The sequence below is a fragment of the Leishmania mexicana genome, chromosome 8 (genome assembly GCF_000234665.1).
Source record: "Leishmania mexicana MHOM/GT/2001/U1103 complete genome, chromosome 8".
NCBI classification, from domain to species: Eukaryota; Euglenozoa; class Kinetoplastea; order Trypanosomatida; family Trypanosomatidae; genus Leishmania; species Leishmania mexicana.
The window spans coordinates 1,354,941-1,370,589 of record NC_018312.1 but is presented as its reverse complement, the minus strand read 5'-3'; the positions used below and the strand labels follow the sequence as shown (position 1 = coordinate 1,370,589).

The 15,649-nt window shown below is 63.8% G+C and overlaps 2 protein-coding genes across 2 annotated transcripts; both read right to left on the bottom strand.

Moving 5' to 3' along the window:
* Positions 1–180: 180 nt before the first annotated feature.
* Positions 181–4,980, bottom strand: LMXM_08_0530 (putative protein kinase; the record flags this gene model as incomplete). The annotated part of the gene is made up of 1 exon (XM_003872566.1): positions 181–4,980. The coding sequence occupies one exon, from the start codon at positions 4,978–4,980 to the stop codon at positions 181–183; it is 4,800 nt and encodes a 1,599-aa protein (XP_003872615.1).
* A 1,561-nt stretch (positions 4,981–6,541) lies between these two features.
* On the bottom strand, positions 6,542–13,465 carry LMXM_08_0520 (conserved hypothetical protein; the record flags this gene model as incomplete). The annotated part of the gene is made up of 1 exon (XM_003872565.1): positions 6,542–13,465. The coding sequence occupies one exon, from the start codon at positions 13,463–13,465 to the stop codon at positions 6,542–6,544; it is 6,924 nt and encodes a 2,307-aa protein (XP_003872614.1).
* Between the last annotated feature and the right edge of the window lie 2,184 nt (positions 13,466–15,649).

Here is a 15,649-nt window from a genome sequence, read left to right as displayed (position 1 = left end):
CAGCTGCAAGTATCGGGTGTAAGCGCCTCTTTGCATGTTTCGGGCGGGGGAGGGGGTTCTGTTTCCGTTTTGGTTTGCTGTTGTGCGCTGCAACGCTCGTTGGTGGAGTCCTGCGTGACGTGCGCACCTCGTGCATGTAGCCCGCGTCCTGCACGGAGACGCACACGCCGCGCACATACGCTAGAGATCGAGCACGTTGCTGAAGAATGGGCTACTGAGGTCAAAGCGAATTTCGCCGTCTGCGACGCAGAAGCACCGCGCTGCCTGCGCCGCCGTCGGCCGTTTTGCCGGATCGACGACAAGCAGCGACACGACAAAGCTCGCAAAGGCGAGGGAGTACTTGCTTGCGATGATGTCTTTCAGTATGCGCGAAGCAAACCCGTCCCGCTTCGCCTCCTGCGACATGATGCGAACATCCTCGGCAACGAGACGGCACGTGGCGAGTGCGTACAGCACACAGCCGAGGCTCCAAACGTCACTAGCCGTGCACGTACCGCCCCTCCAGCTCTCTGGTGCGATGTATGGACGGGTGCCACCGCCACGGCTGCCGTGCGAGCGGCCGTGGATGTCTTGTAGGATTGCAAGGCCAAAATCGATGAGAACAATGGGCACCACAGCGCGCGTGATTCGGATCGGTGGCAGCGACGTCAAAGAGCTGGCGGTGGCATCGATGACTGCCGCCGGGGTTGTGAAGGGCGGCGTGCTGCTGGTGCTCGCCAAAACGGCGGAGAGAGGCAGGTCGAGGTAGTCGATGAGCTCGCCTTTGATGAGGATGTTCTCGGGCTTCAAGTCACGGTGAACGATGGGCGGGTTCTGCTGATGCATGTGATCGAGCACCGAGGCCAGCTGATACGCAATGGAAAGCAGCTGCGCCTCCGTGAGGGGGTTGTCACTCGTGGGATCGGCCGCAGCAGAGGCTGCTCGCTGGGCATCGAAGTCGCTGGCGCGCTCGTCACCATCGGTGCCGCTGGCGATATGGCATCCAGAGGTGTTACCACGACCGCCGACTCCGGCCGAGAGCGCTTGGTGGAGGTCCTTTCGACTCATAGCCACTTTCGCCGTCCAGGTGGCAGCTGCGGCCGCAACCAGCAGGGCCGAGGCCGCCGCTGCTGACCCCGCTGCCCCACCATGCGTGAGCGATAATGGGTGAAGAGAACGCGGTGAGCTCGGCTCCCCTGCCTCCGCCCCGGCGCCACCGCCGTCGCGCTCGCTCGTGTTCTTTGCGGGGGCTGGCGGTTGCTGAACAGAGCTTCGCTCTGGCGTACATGTCCTGCTTTGCGTCATCGCGGTTACCGGCGACGTGATGGGCTGCGGGATGCCCATGCTCTTCAAACTGCTGCATGCCAGTGCTTGCGACTGGGTCTGCTGCTGGCGGTGGCGCCGCGTCTCCAGTTCATGCTGGGCGCGCAGCGCGTACCGGCAGAGGTCGCCCATAGGGTGGTGCTCCATTACGAGGCACAGATAGCCGGTGTCACAGGCATCTTGCAGGGGACTGCTGCTGCCGTTCGTATGTTTCGTCTTGCTGCTCTTGCCGTCGTTCGTGTCACTCTCGCCGGCGCAGGCGACTGTAGGGGTCCCCGCACCGATCCTGGGCGACACGCCCCTCAGCGCAGCAATGGCAGCAGCGGACTCCGCGCCCGCCGAGGACGCACCCGCGTTGTAGGCGTTCCACAGGCTCGGGTTCCCAGCGTTGGTGTACCGTACTGGAGACGGTGCCGCGCCAGTTAATCCGACGTTGCCGTAGCCGCGCTGTCGCTTCCTGTCGGCATCATCGGCGGCGTAAGAGTTCGATCGGAGGTGCCGCGGCGATGGTGGTCGCATACCAGTGCTGAGAAGGTGCGTCGTTGTGGCGATCGCGGGGTCGGTTGTCATGCTGGGGCCGGTGAGAAGAACACCAAGGTTCGTGTACAGAAGTTTTGTAGGAGATGGGGCTTCATCCGGAGCCGAGGCCGCCGCGGGCGGTCGCCCCTCCCCGTGCGGAGCGCGGGGTATTTCCGCGTGCGTCGCGGTGTCAGCGCCGTTCACGTGACCAACCGACCGAAGAAAGTACGTACCAGTGGCCTGGTTCGCTGGACCGGGTAGCTGAAGCAGCGGTGGTGCTTGCGTTGAGACCAACCCAGCGTCTTTTGGGAGCGACGACGCGCTCACGCGGGGCTTGCCCTCATCCCAGTCCTCACGCTCTCCCTGCTGACCCGCACGCGCCGTCCGAAGGACACCAGGCACGCTGAGACGCCCACTGCCCACCGCCGGTGCAGCGGCAGCAGCAGCAATGAAAGCAGCTGAAGGTATTTGCGGCAGCTGCCTCTGCAGTGGAGGTGATGGTGGCGGCGCGAGAGAGGAGCTCGCCATGCTAGACGTGGCCGGTGACGCCGTATTGGACTGCACCACGTTTCCGTACCGAAGCGGCGCGTACGTGTTGCGCACCAGCATTGCCACCGCCGGGGCAGTGCTCAGCAAAGACCGTGAAGCTGTGAGGCGTGCAGCCTGGGACGCGGGCATCGATGCGTATGAGTCCTGTGAGCTGCTGTCCGCGCCCATGACCTCAAAGCGCCATCCTTGTCCGGCACTCGCTTTCCGCTTGTCGAAGGCACTGACGCCGGTGCCGCTTGCGCTCAGCGTCAGTGAAGAGGAGGGGCTGCTAGACTGAACGGGCATCCCCTTCGCCGCGGCCTGCAACGTCGTCGGAGCCACGACATACGGCACAGTGAGGCTGTTGTAGCGCACTCCACCACCTGGTGCGTACGACGTGCGCGGCGGCGGCACCGGCTCGCGGCCGCGGGCACGCTCTAGGTAGGGGTTCACACACTCACCAGTTTGGCGTTCCACTGTCCGGCCAATGGCACCAGCTCCCGCGGCTCCTGAGCCTGCCTTAGCGGCGGCGTTGCATGGCGGCGGAGCGGGACATTCGCCGCGGTTGGCTAGCTGCCGGTGCGCCTGCCCATCTGCAAGGGCGTTTGCCTGCGTCGCTAGAACGTGTGGCCACGATGCGGCGGCATGTGCGGTGACGGTTGTGGGCGACAGCACAAAGTCCTTGTACCGGATCGGGACTTGCACCGGAGGCTCACCTGTCGCGGTGTTCTTGACGTCTGCAGATGAGGCGGCAGCACGAGCAGGGGCGTAAGAGGCCACACACGGCGGTATGGGTTGCGAGTGCTGCTGCTGGTGCGGAAGGGTGGACGTGTGGAGAATCCTACCAGCTGTGTCAGGCAGGCTCGCGGCCGCCGACGGTGACGGCGACGAGAACACGAGCGAGGCGGAAGCGTCCGCGAACGGTGGGGGAGGTGCGGTTGCTGGCAGCGACCCGCCGGCTGTGGCGGTCGGAAAGGCGGAGCACAGGTGGCGCACTGTGGGGCTTCCCCCACCTGTCGCATAGGTCGGGTTCTGCGGCTGCAGCACCGAGGCGGCACCTTTGCCAGTGACTGCGTTGCTCACGATGTTGTTGCTGCAGATGCTGTAGCTCTTAGGCGCAGCAGCCGTTCTGTTTGACGGTGGGTGCACGTACGGTGGCGGCACGAAGATGCGGTGGATCGGCTGAATGGGCTCTTCCTCCGCACCGCTGGAGCTGGTAGCACTAGAGCGCGCATTGCTGCCTTTGCAGCTGCGCCTTTCATCTGCGTCGGCATCACCGCGCAGTCCTGTCCACCGCTCCTCTCTGCGCGCGTCGATATCAGCATGGCCGTCCTCTGCTCCATCTGAGCCGCGGCCCTCCGACGACGCCCTGCGCGACTGCGATGCTGGCTTGGTCCTTTCGCTCGTCGTGCTCTGCCTTTGTTCCACTCGTCTTCCACTGTGAACACCATCGCCGCCGTCGTAGTCCTCAAGGGTGCCAGGCTCATGACTGACTTCGCTGCTTCGACTCACCGCAGCGTTGCGCGTCGCCGATGGAAAGCAGGGGTGCATCTTTGTCGCGGTGGTGACGCTCTCGTTATGGACCACCACATCTGGTGCGTCGGTCGCGTGACAACCCACGTGGGGCAGGTCGGCGCGCGCCTCGTCACGAGGTGGGAACAATGCACCGGTGGCGGCAGCACGAGCCGCTGACGCTATGGTGGACGCTGTAGTCGATGAGTGATGAGCAGACTGCAAAGGTACGTGTCCGCACCCTTGCGCCCCTCCACCGGCGGCGCCGAGGGGAGAATGGACGCTGCTGCTACTTTGACTCGTGTGCTGCACGCTGTACGGAGGCGGACGTGAACAGCACCCGGAGGACGCGCGCATAGACTGCTTGCCTTGCTGCTTGTGCTCACTGAAGGCGCTCTCTTCATTTTCCCCGTCACTGGCATGGTCAGCGTTGACCATGCAGGCACTCCAGGCTACTCCTTCGACGGATCGGCGCATGCGCGGACAGCTGCCGCGCCGGCGCCTCTCACTACACCTGTCACTATCCACGCAGCTGTCATCAACATGACCATCGCCATCCTCGCCGTGCGCTGCTGCGCGGAACTCGGTGGAGCTGCCCAGCCCCACCTTCGTCATCGCGGCGTCGTTGAGTCCCTTCATCCGCCCCGCGACCAACGTGGTGTTCGTGCTCGCCGGGGCGGCAGAGGGCGGCGCTGGCGCCGGCTTTGCGATCGCGGAGGGTGCGAGGGTGGCGGCGGTTGCTGCCGGCGCGCTTGGTGGGACGCCAGGAAACGACCGCGAGCTCTGCTGGCCAGACGCCTGCCCTTTACATCCAGAGTTCGTCATAAATGTGGTAGGAGAGCCGGCGACGGTGGGCGACGCCGATGCACTTTGGAACTCGTAGTTCATAAACATGTCCACAATACGGATCACCTGCGGGTGCCCTTGCAGGCAGTAGATCACCTCGCACTCGCGCAGCGCTGCTAGTCGCTCGCGGTCGCCCTTGCATGGAATGTATTTGAGCGCGCACTTCTTGCCCGTCGTCTTGTGCTGCACCAGATAGACAGAGGAGAAGGCGCCCATGCCAATACGCTGCAAGAGGCGGTAGCGCGAGTTGTGCGTCGTGTTGTACACCACCATGTCCTGCTCGGTGGTCGCGGTAAAGACCGGCATTTGAGCGCTGCCGCTGGGTGGGGTGCCGCCGTAATCGACGGTGGCAGGTGTAGCCACCTTCATTTCCGTCGACTTTTCAACCCCTGCGTGCACTGCAGACGACCCATATGCCGCGCCGCTGCTGTGCTGGGTGGGCTGCGGTCCTGCGCCGAAGGCATCCCCCGTGCTCTCGTCTGCGGCGAACGCGTCAGGGCCGGCGCGACGCCCAGCGTGGCGCTGCTGCTGTGTTGAGCCGCGCGATGCTGGCTGACTTTCGGGAGTGGGCACTGCTGAGCTCCCCGTCTGATGGCTTCTCGACCGGCGTCGCCGCGCCGCCGTCCCCCCATGGCTGTTAGCGTCCGCGGTGGGGGCCGTGGAGAAGACACCGAGAAGAATGTTGAGCGCGTCGAACAGGGCCAAGGTTGTTTGTCGACCAGGCTGTTGGTGCTGGCGACTAGGACTGCGACGATGACGTCCAGCTCCGCCGCCGCGACCACGTACACGATGCAGCAGGGGCTCCCGCTCATCGGCATATTCCAAAAGTCGTGTGCGGCTGTCACTGTTGTCGTGCAAGGCTGCTTCGTCGTCATCGTCGTCGATGGCGACACTAATGTACGCCTCGGCCTCGCCGGCACTCTGGTCGTTGCTTAGGCTATCCTGACCCCTTGCACCTTCCGCTGCTGCTACAGCCACCGCGAGCCGCTTGAGGAGGCGAACACCAACGATCAGCAGCACAATCGTGACGGCCAGCATCGTGCAGGCGACAACCAGAAGGACAACAGAGATATCTCTGCCAGAGGTGGTGAGCGTATGCGCTGCTCCGTGGACACCACCACCGCCATCATTCGTCCAGCTGTGTTCCGCTGCGCCGCTGTTCGCCACGCTCGTGGCATGCACTGTCGACAGCGCCGCTGCTGCTGCTGCTGCGGCAACACCCACGGTGCGCATTGAAGGTGCCGAGGATGGGGATGGCGAGGCCGCATATGCATAGGAGTTCGTCAGCGGTGGTGCGGTGAAGGACGAAGCGGAGACGTTCATGGCGGCGGCGGCAGCGCCTGCCTAGGTAGGGAAAAAGGTGAGGGGCGGGGTTGATCGACGGTCGCCGGATTCCGTTGCTTACTGGCCCGTGGGACGTGTGTATGTGTGTGTGTGTGGGGGGGGGGGCGACGGTTGCGATGCGCATCGCCGGAGGGAGAGCGGAGAAAGAAGAGAGGAGAGAGGGGCGGTGGACAGGCTGAAGCGGAGACTGGCGGCGGCGCTGACGGCCCGTGCTGGGCGCCACCGCCCAGGCAGTCACGTCCACGACGCTCAGAGGAGAAGTTGCGAAAGCGCGCGCACTCAAACGACGCATCCCCCCAAAAAAAACGAAAGAAACCAAGCCAGAGTCAAGAGAAAGCACGAGCATAGGACCGGCCACCAGGCTTGCTCACCACACCACACCCTCGTTCGCTGAGCACGTCCGCACGAGTCCGACAAGCTGCGGAGTAGAAACACGTACACCCATCTACACACACACACACATACACGTGGCTGTGCTCTGTTGCTGCGATCATCGCTGACAAAGCGCCATGCGTGCCGTCTGCTCGTGCAGCATGACGGATGACGTGGCATCACTTGCGCCACCGCCGTGCCGGGTGCGCGGAAGCTGACTTTGCTGGGCGACACTGTACTCGTGACCCGCATCCGCAAGGCCGCTTCCACCACCGCGCATGATGTTGGATGCGACGGTGGCAGGGGCGGCTGTGGTCACGAGACGTAACTGGTTCACGATGTCGCCAGCGCTTGAACGGCGTGCCGCTACGGGTGATAGCATGCTCGCAAGGACGGACGCCAAAGCGTGTGTGTAGCCCGCCTCGCAGATGACCTGCATGACCTCATCCTCCAGCGCACACGAGCGGGGCCAGCGGAGGCGGTCATCGGCATCTTCGTCTAGCTGCTCCACATCCACGCCATCGACCTCGTCGCCGCCAACAAACCGCAGACCCGCGCTGCGATCGCAACTCCATCCGCTGTTGCCACGGTCGCCACTCGGCACTCCTGTTACCGCAAGGTCGTAGAGGTCGCCGAGGAGTGCCGCAAACGCGCGCTGGGCAAGCCGCGACGTACATGTGCACGCTGGCATTGCAGGAGGCAGCGTGTCAGCGACGTCCTTGTGCGCGTGGACACGAGAGCTGCCGGCTGCAGTCGCATGTGGCGGGTTCAGCGTAGAGGTCGGTGTGGAAGCGGGTGTTTGCTGCTGCGGATGCGCATCCACAGCGTCGGCGCACATGCCGTAGAGCAGCATGCCGAGGCTCCAGATGTCACTCGCCGTGTCCATCGCCAGCACCCGTTGGATGAGCACCTCGTACACGCTCGAGCTGCTGCGGCTACCTTCTCCACCGACTGAGCCTCCTCCCCCCCCGGCCATCCGCCGACCACCGTTGTTGCTGTTGCCACAGAGTTGGCGATCCACATCATTGTGGCGATGGTGCAGCGTCTGCGACGTCGACTGCGGAGACGATGTAGACGACAGGCCTGCCGCGGCCGTGGTAGGGCTCACAAACAGAGGTGCGTCAGAGAAGCTCGACGGCAGTCCACGAATATCACTGCCCAAACCCCGACGGCCACCTGCCTCCCCGGTGGGGTTCAGCAGCGGCTGCAGAGTCACGTCTGGCACGGAGCCTCGGCCCGGCGTGGCAGTGGAGGTAGCGAGAGCTCCTGGTAGCAAGGGGCCCATCGCCACCGCGGAGGTACGCTGCTGAGGGAGAGCGTGGTGGTAGCGGCGGCGGCTGCGCGGCACACGGGTGAGCCCTTCCGCCTTCCACATGGCGGAGGTCAGCGCATTCACTTCCTCGCGGGTGAAGATACCGTCCTCATCGATGTCGAACTCCACGTCTCGATCGTCCATGTCTTCGTCCGCGCACGGGTCGTCCTGCCGCTGTGGCTGTGGATGCTGCTGAGGAAGCGCACCGAGGGCTTGATTGTCCCCTGCCGAGTTCGTTCCCAGCTCGTCATTAGCAGTCGCACGCAAAGGGTTGGCTGAGCCCACCGCCTCTCGGGCGGTGGGCTCGCGCGCGACATCGCCGCGTCGACGGCCGTCGCGGCGAAAGGACACCGCGTACGGCTCTCGCCGGTTTCGAGTGGAGTAGAGCGACGAAGATGACTGCGCCAGCGACGTGCCGGGCACGGCGAGACTGGCGGCAGCACCGCCTTCTTCATCACTGTGGTCATACTGCGAGAGCGTGCAGAGCCGCCCCCAGAGCAACTCCGGTGCGACGTGCGTGGGCACATCGATAAAGGTGAACAAGAAGTGAGCCAGCGCCGCCATGCAGCCGTCGGACGGGATGATGCTGCTCTTCACCGTGATGGGCGGCAGCGACGACGGGGGCGAGTCAAGCCGGCGCAGCCAGCAGAGCCCAGCGGGGGTCTGTCGAAGAGTGGAGCGGATCGTGCTCCCAAAGCAGCCGCGCAGCCGCAGCGGCAGTTGCACCGTCAACCACCACGACATGCCGCCGTCTGTGAGGCTGATGGGCAGGTAGGTGTGCGTGCTGAGCAGGCGCCGTGCACGCTCCTGCGGCCACAGCTGTTCGTCTTCGTGTGGCTGTAGTTGTGGTTGCCCTTCCTGCAGGGCATTGTGCGAAAAAACCGCAGTGGATGGTGACGCTGCAGCGCCAGCACGGAACAGAGAAGGCGGTGATCCGATGGATAGCGGGGAGGGCAAGGCCGGCGAACCAGCTTGCCAGACAGCGGTGGCAGCAGCTACCAAGCTGCTCGCCCGCCAGAAAGACGTATGCGCCGATAGCGGTCGTGCGGCAGCGGCAATGTTGGCTTCGAGGCGACTGTCCCGCCGGCCACCTTCTCCCTCTCTTGCCTGCTGCGCTCTAGCCACGCGCGTCACGGCAGTGGCCATGTCTAGATCGCCGCTAGCGTTCTCGAGTCCGTCGCTCACGCCCGTCTTCATCTCTGCCAGTGCCGCCGGCGTTCCAGCGACGACCACGCGCCGTCGTGCCACCGAGAAGGAGGCCGGCTCCCGCAACAGCACGTTCGTCTGCTTGATGTTGCCGTGTAGGATGGGCGGCGACTGCGCGTGCAGCAGCTGAAGCCCAGTGCATACTTGGAAGAGGATGGAGCAGAGAAGCGACTCGGTCCAGCAGTAGTGGACGGGTGGCACACATGCAGGAGACACGGAGGTTCCGCTGCTCAGCCTGGTGCGCTTCGCGTCCATCGCGCCCGTCACGTCTGCGGGAAGCAGTTGCACCTGCTGGCAACGCAAAATGAACTCGGCAAGGTCGCCGCTGCGCTCGTACGGCATGACCAGGCAAAGACTCCACGGCCTGACTGTGGAGGGGTGGAGCGGGTTCACGCAGGCAGCCCAGCATACACGCGGAGTTGCCTGCGCGAGGAAGCTCTGCCCTGCTGACAGCGTCGGCGTGCATCGATGGTGTTGACGGTGATGGGACGCCTTTGCTGGCTCGGCGTTCGCGCCGGGCCAGACGTGTCGGCGATTCCATTCCACCGCAGCCCGTGACACGCTCAGCGGCGTCAAGCGGCCGCTGCGGTCGACGTGCGCGTGCTGGCTGCCGCTGTTTTGCTGCTGAAGGACGCTCACCTCGTACGACACAAACAGGTCCTCCGGCAGCAGCAAGAAGAGCGAGAGGACGACGTTCACCTCGTGAGCGTCGAGCCATGCGCAGCTCTTGTCGTCATCGTCGTCGCCGCCGTCGATTACGCGAGCCTCATTCGCGGGAGAAGACAGTGGCGGCAGCGGCTGACATCCCGCTCGGCTTCCTGCGGTGACGACGATGGCACTGCTGCCTTGTCTGCTCGCAGGCGGTGCCGTGGCATCCTCGGCAGCCGTTTTCGGCGACTGTGCCGCAGCACCTCCGTCATTGCTTCTACCGCCGCTGGCCACCTCGTGGGCGATGTCGCGTGTGAGTTGAGTTGGCGCATCTAAAGGCCGAAGAGCGGCGGCAAGGGACACCGTCGCCGACGTGTCCGATGGGCGGTGGTGCCGGCGAGGGTGACGCGACGGGGCACTGTTGCGGTGCTGTCTATACACCCCTGTCGCACCCAAAGCCTCAGTGACAGCGTCCGCTTGAAGGTCGCGGAGGCGCTCGCACAGGCGTGTTATGACGGCACGCGTGGCGTCGTCAGGGCACTGCGTGTACTTGACCACGACGGCCGTGCTCTGGTCGTGCCGCGCGGCCCACAGGGATGAAGTGGCGGCGGTCGGGACGCCTGTACTGAGGGTGGTGGACGCTGCTGGGAACGACCGCGGCGGTCGCGTGAAAAGGGGTGAGCGCACGACGGGACTCGAAGCACCATCCAGCATGCGTACCCTGCGGTTAATGCCGGCGGCAGCCCCCTTTACTTTCTGCTGCTGCACCCGTATCGGCGGCGGCGGCGGTGCCTTGCGAAGCGCAAGGAAGCACAGAGAATGTGCCCCTTGGCCGATCCGCGATAGCACACGATAGCGGTGTTGGTGCAGCCGCAGCACATCTGCCGCCGTCGCCAACATGCGCGCTTCACTGTCCTCCTGCGCACTGCCAAGCACCTGGAGGAACTCGGCGTACGTTGAAATCGGGTACAGACCACTCTCGTCGTCCTCGACATCTGCGAGTTTGTTGGGCTCGCCGCTGGCGCGGAGAAAACGCTTGCGTCGGCCTTGCCCGTTGTGCCTCGCGGCGCCGCTGCAGCTGCGGCCGCGAATTCTGAGACTCGCGTGCTGGGAACCTGCGCCATCGCCGCGGTCGAGCAGGTTCATCACAAGAAGCCCATCCTCCGGCACATGCTGAAGCCGCGCAGCGAGGAGTACCGCCACTAGCAGTGTAACGACAGACACGCCAACGGCGAGCATGAAAAGCGGGGAGCTGGTGGTGTTGTCAGCAGGGTCGCGCGTCGGAGGACTCGGTGTTGGCGTCGGCGTAGATGTGGTGTGGCTGTTGTCGAGGATGCGCAGTGGCATCATCGGATTCAAGATGGAGAAGGACTGCCGGATGCGGCACGTAGGCCACAAGGTTGGCCGCACCACGTAGCTGAAGCATACGTACACCGGGGTCGTGCTGCCGCTGGCGCTGAAGAGGATGGTGACGTTCGGGGAGCCGTCGTAGGCGCTGTCGAGTGTGCCGGCGGTGTTGCCGACGCAGTCGCGACGACTGCTGAGCCGGACAGCGCAGACCACATTGTCATCGTCGTTGTCCACAAGCCTATTCCACCTGCAGTAGCGCGTGTAGTTGAGGTCTGGAAACGCGAGATGGATAATGCCCTCGGAGTTGGTCTGCAGGGTGAGCGCGTCGGGCCACAGCGGCGTCGGCATCGTCACGGCGAGCAACTCGGGGCGGTCTCTGTCGTAGCGCACGTCCGGCAGCTCCCGCTGAGCCCAGCGAAGCGCTGGCTCTCGACGGACAACGACTTTCGTGCCTTTGACGGTTGCACGGGGAGTTGAAAGGTCGCCGTGCAGCTGCGGCACCACATGGTCCCTGCCTAATGGATCCAGAAGATGATCAGGAGCAGCATCGTCGCCTGCCTCGGTGGCCACCTGTGACCACACGTCCTCGCCACCGAGTGCATAGTAAAGAAGGATCGTGTCCGCCATGACGGGCGGGTCTGGCGCCGCAGCCGGGGCGGAGCGGCTGGCGTAGGGAAGCGGGATAAGGGTCGGCTGCATCCATGAGTAGCGGTACACCGGCAGCGGCGTCGCTGAAGACGACGATGAGGCGGTACCCGAAGATGATGATGACGTCGAGGAGGTCATAGGCGCTGCACTGCTGCTTCCGCTGCTGGTGGGCACGGCCGTCGATGCGGCGTGGTCGCTGTGGCGACTACTGAGCTGGGTGGCCTGACTTGGCGCACTCTCGGTACCGACGAACGCACGTGCGGCAGTGTTCGGCTTCGCTGTCCGAAGCAGCGTCACCACCGGCGGTGGTGGCAGGACCAACGGGGCACGAGCGGTGAGCACCTGTGTCAACCTCGCGCGTATATCGAGCGCCCCGATATGTCCTAGGTTGTGATCTACCAGCACCACCTGGCCACCAAATACCGCCACGTGGCAGCCGTTGTGTGAGAGAAGAATGTCCTCCACGGCTGTGCGCGGTAGGGTAGAGGAGTCCACTGGCGACACGCAGATGCTTCCTCCTCTCTGCAGCGCGCCAAGTGGTGAGGCGCGTGCGGGGCCGACTGCTCTGTTGGGCTCGAAGAACAAGAGATCGAACAAGTAACGCGTCACTGGCTGCAGTGACTCCAATGACGGCACGGGGTGTGACGGTGGTGATGATGGCGTGCTAGAGCGGAAGGATGCCGATGACTTCTCCGGCGGCGTCGCCAGCTCCTGGACTAGATGCAGCGGCTCACCGCTCGCGGCAACACGGCTGCTTCGCCGAGCTCGACTCTCCTCTTGCAGAGCCCTAGCTTCGCGAGTCGTGCTGGCGGTGGTGTCGCTCTCGTAGGTCCAGCCGCCCGCAACGGCGGCGAACCCGGTCGATGTCGCTACGGATGGCTGCAACACAGGCGCGGTCAGGAAGGCGACATCGGCTTCGTACTTGCGCGTGACGACATTAAAGGAGTCGACGCTGGCCGTGACACGCTTCTCGGAGAGCAGGAAGCCGCCAATGATCAGCAGCTTGTTTTCCGTTGCGAGAGCGGTGCAGCTGGCGTTGACACGCACGCGATTGGCGGGCACCTTGAAGTACGTCAAGTTCACTGCCGGTGGCGGATCTGACCCACCGGCGCGCGTGCTCGCGTGCGCCGCTCCTTCCGGGTAGAACGCTACGACCGGCGCGTAGGCTGCCTGCATTGCCTGCAGCTCCTCTGCCGTCATGCTCGCCACCTCGGCTGGTGATCGCGTGCTCATGGTGCAGCTACGCGCGACGTAGACACTATCGGTGAGCGTGACGGCTGCATAGCGGCCAGCGAAACCTAACCCGGCAGGCAGCGTCAGCTGCGGCAGCGTGGTGATGTTGCCCTTCTCAACGTTCAAGGAGAGCAAGCGCTCGTGGTACGGCGAGTTGATGAAGGTCGCCGCGCTTGCTCGGCGGCGCGATGCGGCAACCCTTGTTCCTGACGCCCACACGGGTGTGGCACAAGTTGCCGTGACGCAGCCCCCAAGCAGCAAGATGGAGTTGTTCAGCACGGCGATGGCTGGGTAGAAGACGGGGTAGGGCAAGAGCGACTCGTTGAGCGTACGCCACGGTGCTGCGGGGGCGGCGGGGGGTAGGTCCCTCGGGCGAAAGAAAGAGGGGGCAGCCGGCGTCTCCGCCGTGATGGAGGGTGGCGCTGCCGCATGGAGTCTGTGAGCGTTGCAGGTGGGGAGCGGAGCCGTGACAGCATGGAGGGCGATGACGCATGCCAGCATGAAGTGAAGGACGCCGAAGTCATGGCGACGCTGCGGCCCGTGTGGCTCACGCGTGCTGCTGGCTATGCTACGTGGACCTAGAGAGATCGCGTTCCATCGCGCTCCCGCCATCCCGTTTGTGCCGTGCACCCGCGAGGTGCCCATGGACGACTGGAAGACACGCAACCAAGAAAAGGAGGGGGCGGGATAGGCAGGGAAGCACATGCACCCTCCCCCCTCCCCACACGATCCCAGCACCAATAGGAATGATTCGGCAACGGCTTCTGAGAACACGACACTCTCAGGGGTGAGCGGACGACCATGAGCCGGCACGGCGAGGACAGGGCCGTTCGAGGAGTTTAAAAATGGCACAAGCCGTGCTGACCGTGGGTGTTCGAGGAAAGCAACGCAGAGGCCAAAGGCGGCGACGTCAAGACACGCCAGGCAATCGGCACGAGCACCCGCAGCAGCGGGAGGAGCAGCACGGATACAGGGAGTGCACACCACCACCCCTTCCGTACACAAGAAACGAAAGAGAGCGCACAAGACGCACCGTGGGGCGATGCTCTCCCTCAGCGCGTGTGTGCGTGTGCGCGCGCAGCGAGAGAGATGGAGAGCAGGGAGAAGGGTAGGCAAAAACCCAGGTGCAATTCGGATTAGATGAGCTTGCCAGGGCAGTCGTTGAGCTATGAAAAAGGCTTTTTGATGGCAGCCGGGAAGAGGGCGCCTGTGGCCGAACGAAGCGACGACGCAAGTGCGGTATTCCTCGGCACTGACCGTCACCGCATAGAAGCACGTCCCCAGACCCAATGCAGGGAGAGAGATGTGCGTAGCGAAGGCGGGACACAGGAGAAGAGACGGCAGTGCGTGCAGCACAAGAGGAGAAGCAAGTTGGAGGGCTGAGCTGGCTGGGGTGGTTCGGGGGTGGATGGGTGGGTGGAAGGGTCGTCAAACGGACATGGCGTGATGGCCGAGTCACCTCACGACGCCATCATATAGACAGAGCCAAAAGGGAGAGAGGAGGGTTGCAGCTCGCTTAGCTTCATCTTGCCCCCCTTCCCCTCCTCCACGTCCTCCCCCTCGTCAACTCGACGGCCTGCTGACCTACCACAGCACGTGGCGTCGGGCAGAGATGAGACAGCTAGCTGACGAGGAGGGAGGCGCCATCACAGATGATCGCCGCGCTTGTCACCACCACCCCTGCCCTTCCCTTCCCTTCCCTTGCCTTGCCCCCCCCGTTCCATGGGCTTCCGTTGGACATACCGATTTCTTTGTTTTGGTTTCTTGTCGCGCGTCCTGCTGTCCCGAGTGGCGTTCTCACGTTCGAGTGTGCATGTCTGTGTGCAGGAACGCGCCATGGCAAGGGAGGGTGGGTGGGTGGGGAGGAATGGCGGTGTTGCTGCTGCTGTGCTGCGTGAGCAAACTCTTCTCCATCTTGGAGGGTTACATCCACCGATTCGCCCTTACCCCACAAACTCCCACCCCTCTCGCCCCTTTTCCCGTTTTTCTTTGTTGTTGTTGGCGGCGGCCACTTTCCGGCGCGCCGGCGTCGAAGATGTTACGGGAGTCGAATAGGTGAAGGAGCCCCCCCCCCCCAACACAGAGCGATCACATACTGAGAGGAGAGGAGGAGGAAGAGAGAATGTGTGTCAACCACACAACAGTTGCGCGTGCGGTAGGGGTCTCTGTGTCTCTGTGTCTCTGTGTGTGTGTGTGTGTGTGTGTGTGTGTGTGTTTTGGTATCGGCACAGGTTGTAGCTGCATGTCCGTGCGCCCGTATCGGTACTTTTGCGCCTGACACGCTGATCGCGCGCACACACACACACGAATACACACTGACACTACACGAAGAAAACAGCCGGAGGGGGGGGGGCGTGTGTGGGGGCGGGGGCAATCCAGCGCTCCTCGTCACACAAAACAAAGTATCAAACCACAACACAGGCAGCTCGGATGTCCGCGAAGACAACTTCGTACACATCCTCCTCCTCACTCTCCTCATCCCCATCGGAACAAAGGGAGGACGATCGTTGCGTGGGTGTCGAGGCCGAGTACACGCGACGGCTGCTCAATCAACGTGGCCCGCCTCCCGTTGCGTTATCCGTTCTTCATCACCTAAGCGTGCTCACTCACACACAGACACATATGTATATACACACACACATACATGCCACTGCTTCCATCATCAGCGCGTCACTTCGCTCCACTACCACCACCACTACCACCACACACACATGGGCGAGCGCGTCGGAGCAGTTCCCCCCTGCTTTCTTTATATGGTTTTCATTGTTCGCTTGGCTTCGTTTTCTTTCTCGTCTCTCCGCATCACGACGGACGCCGCCACGCATGTTG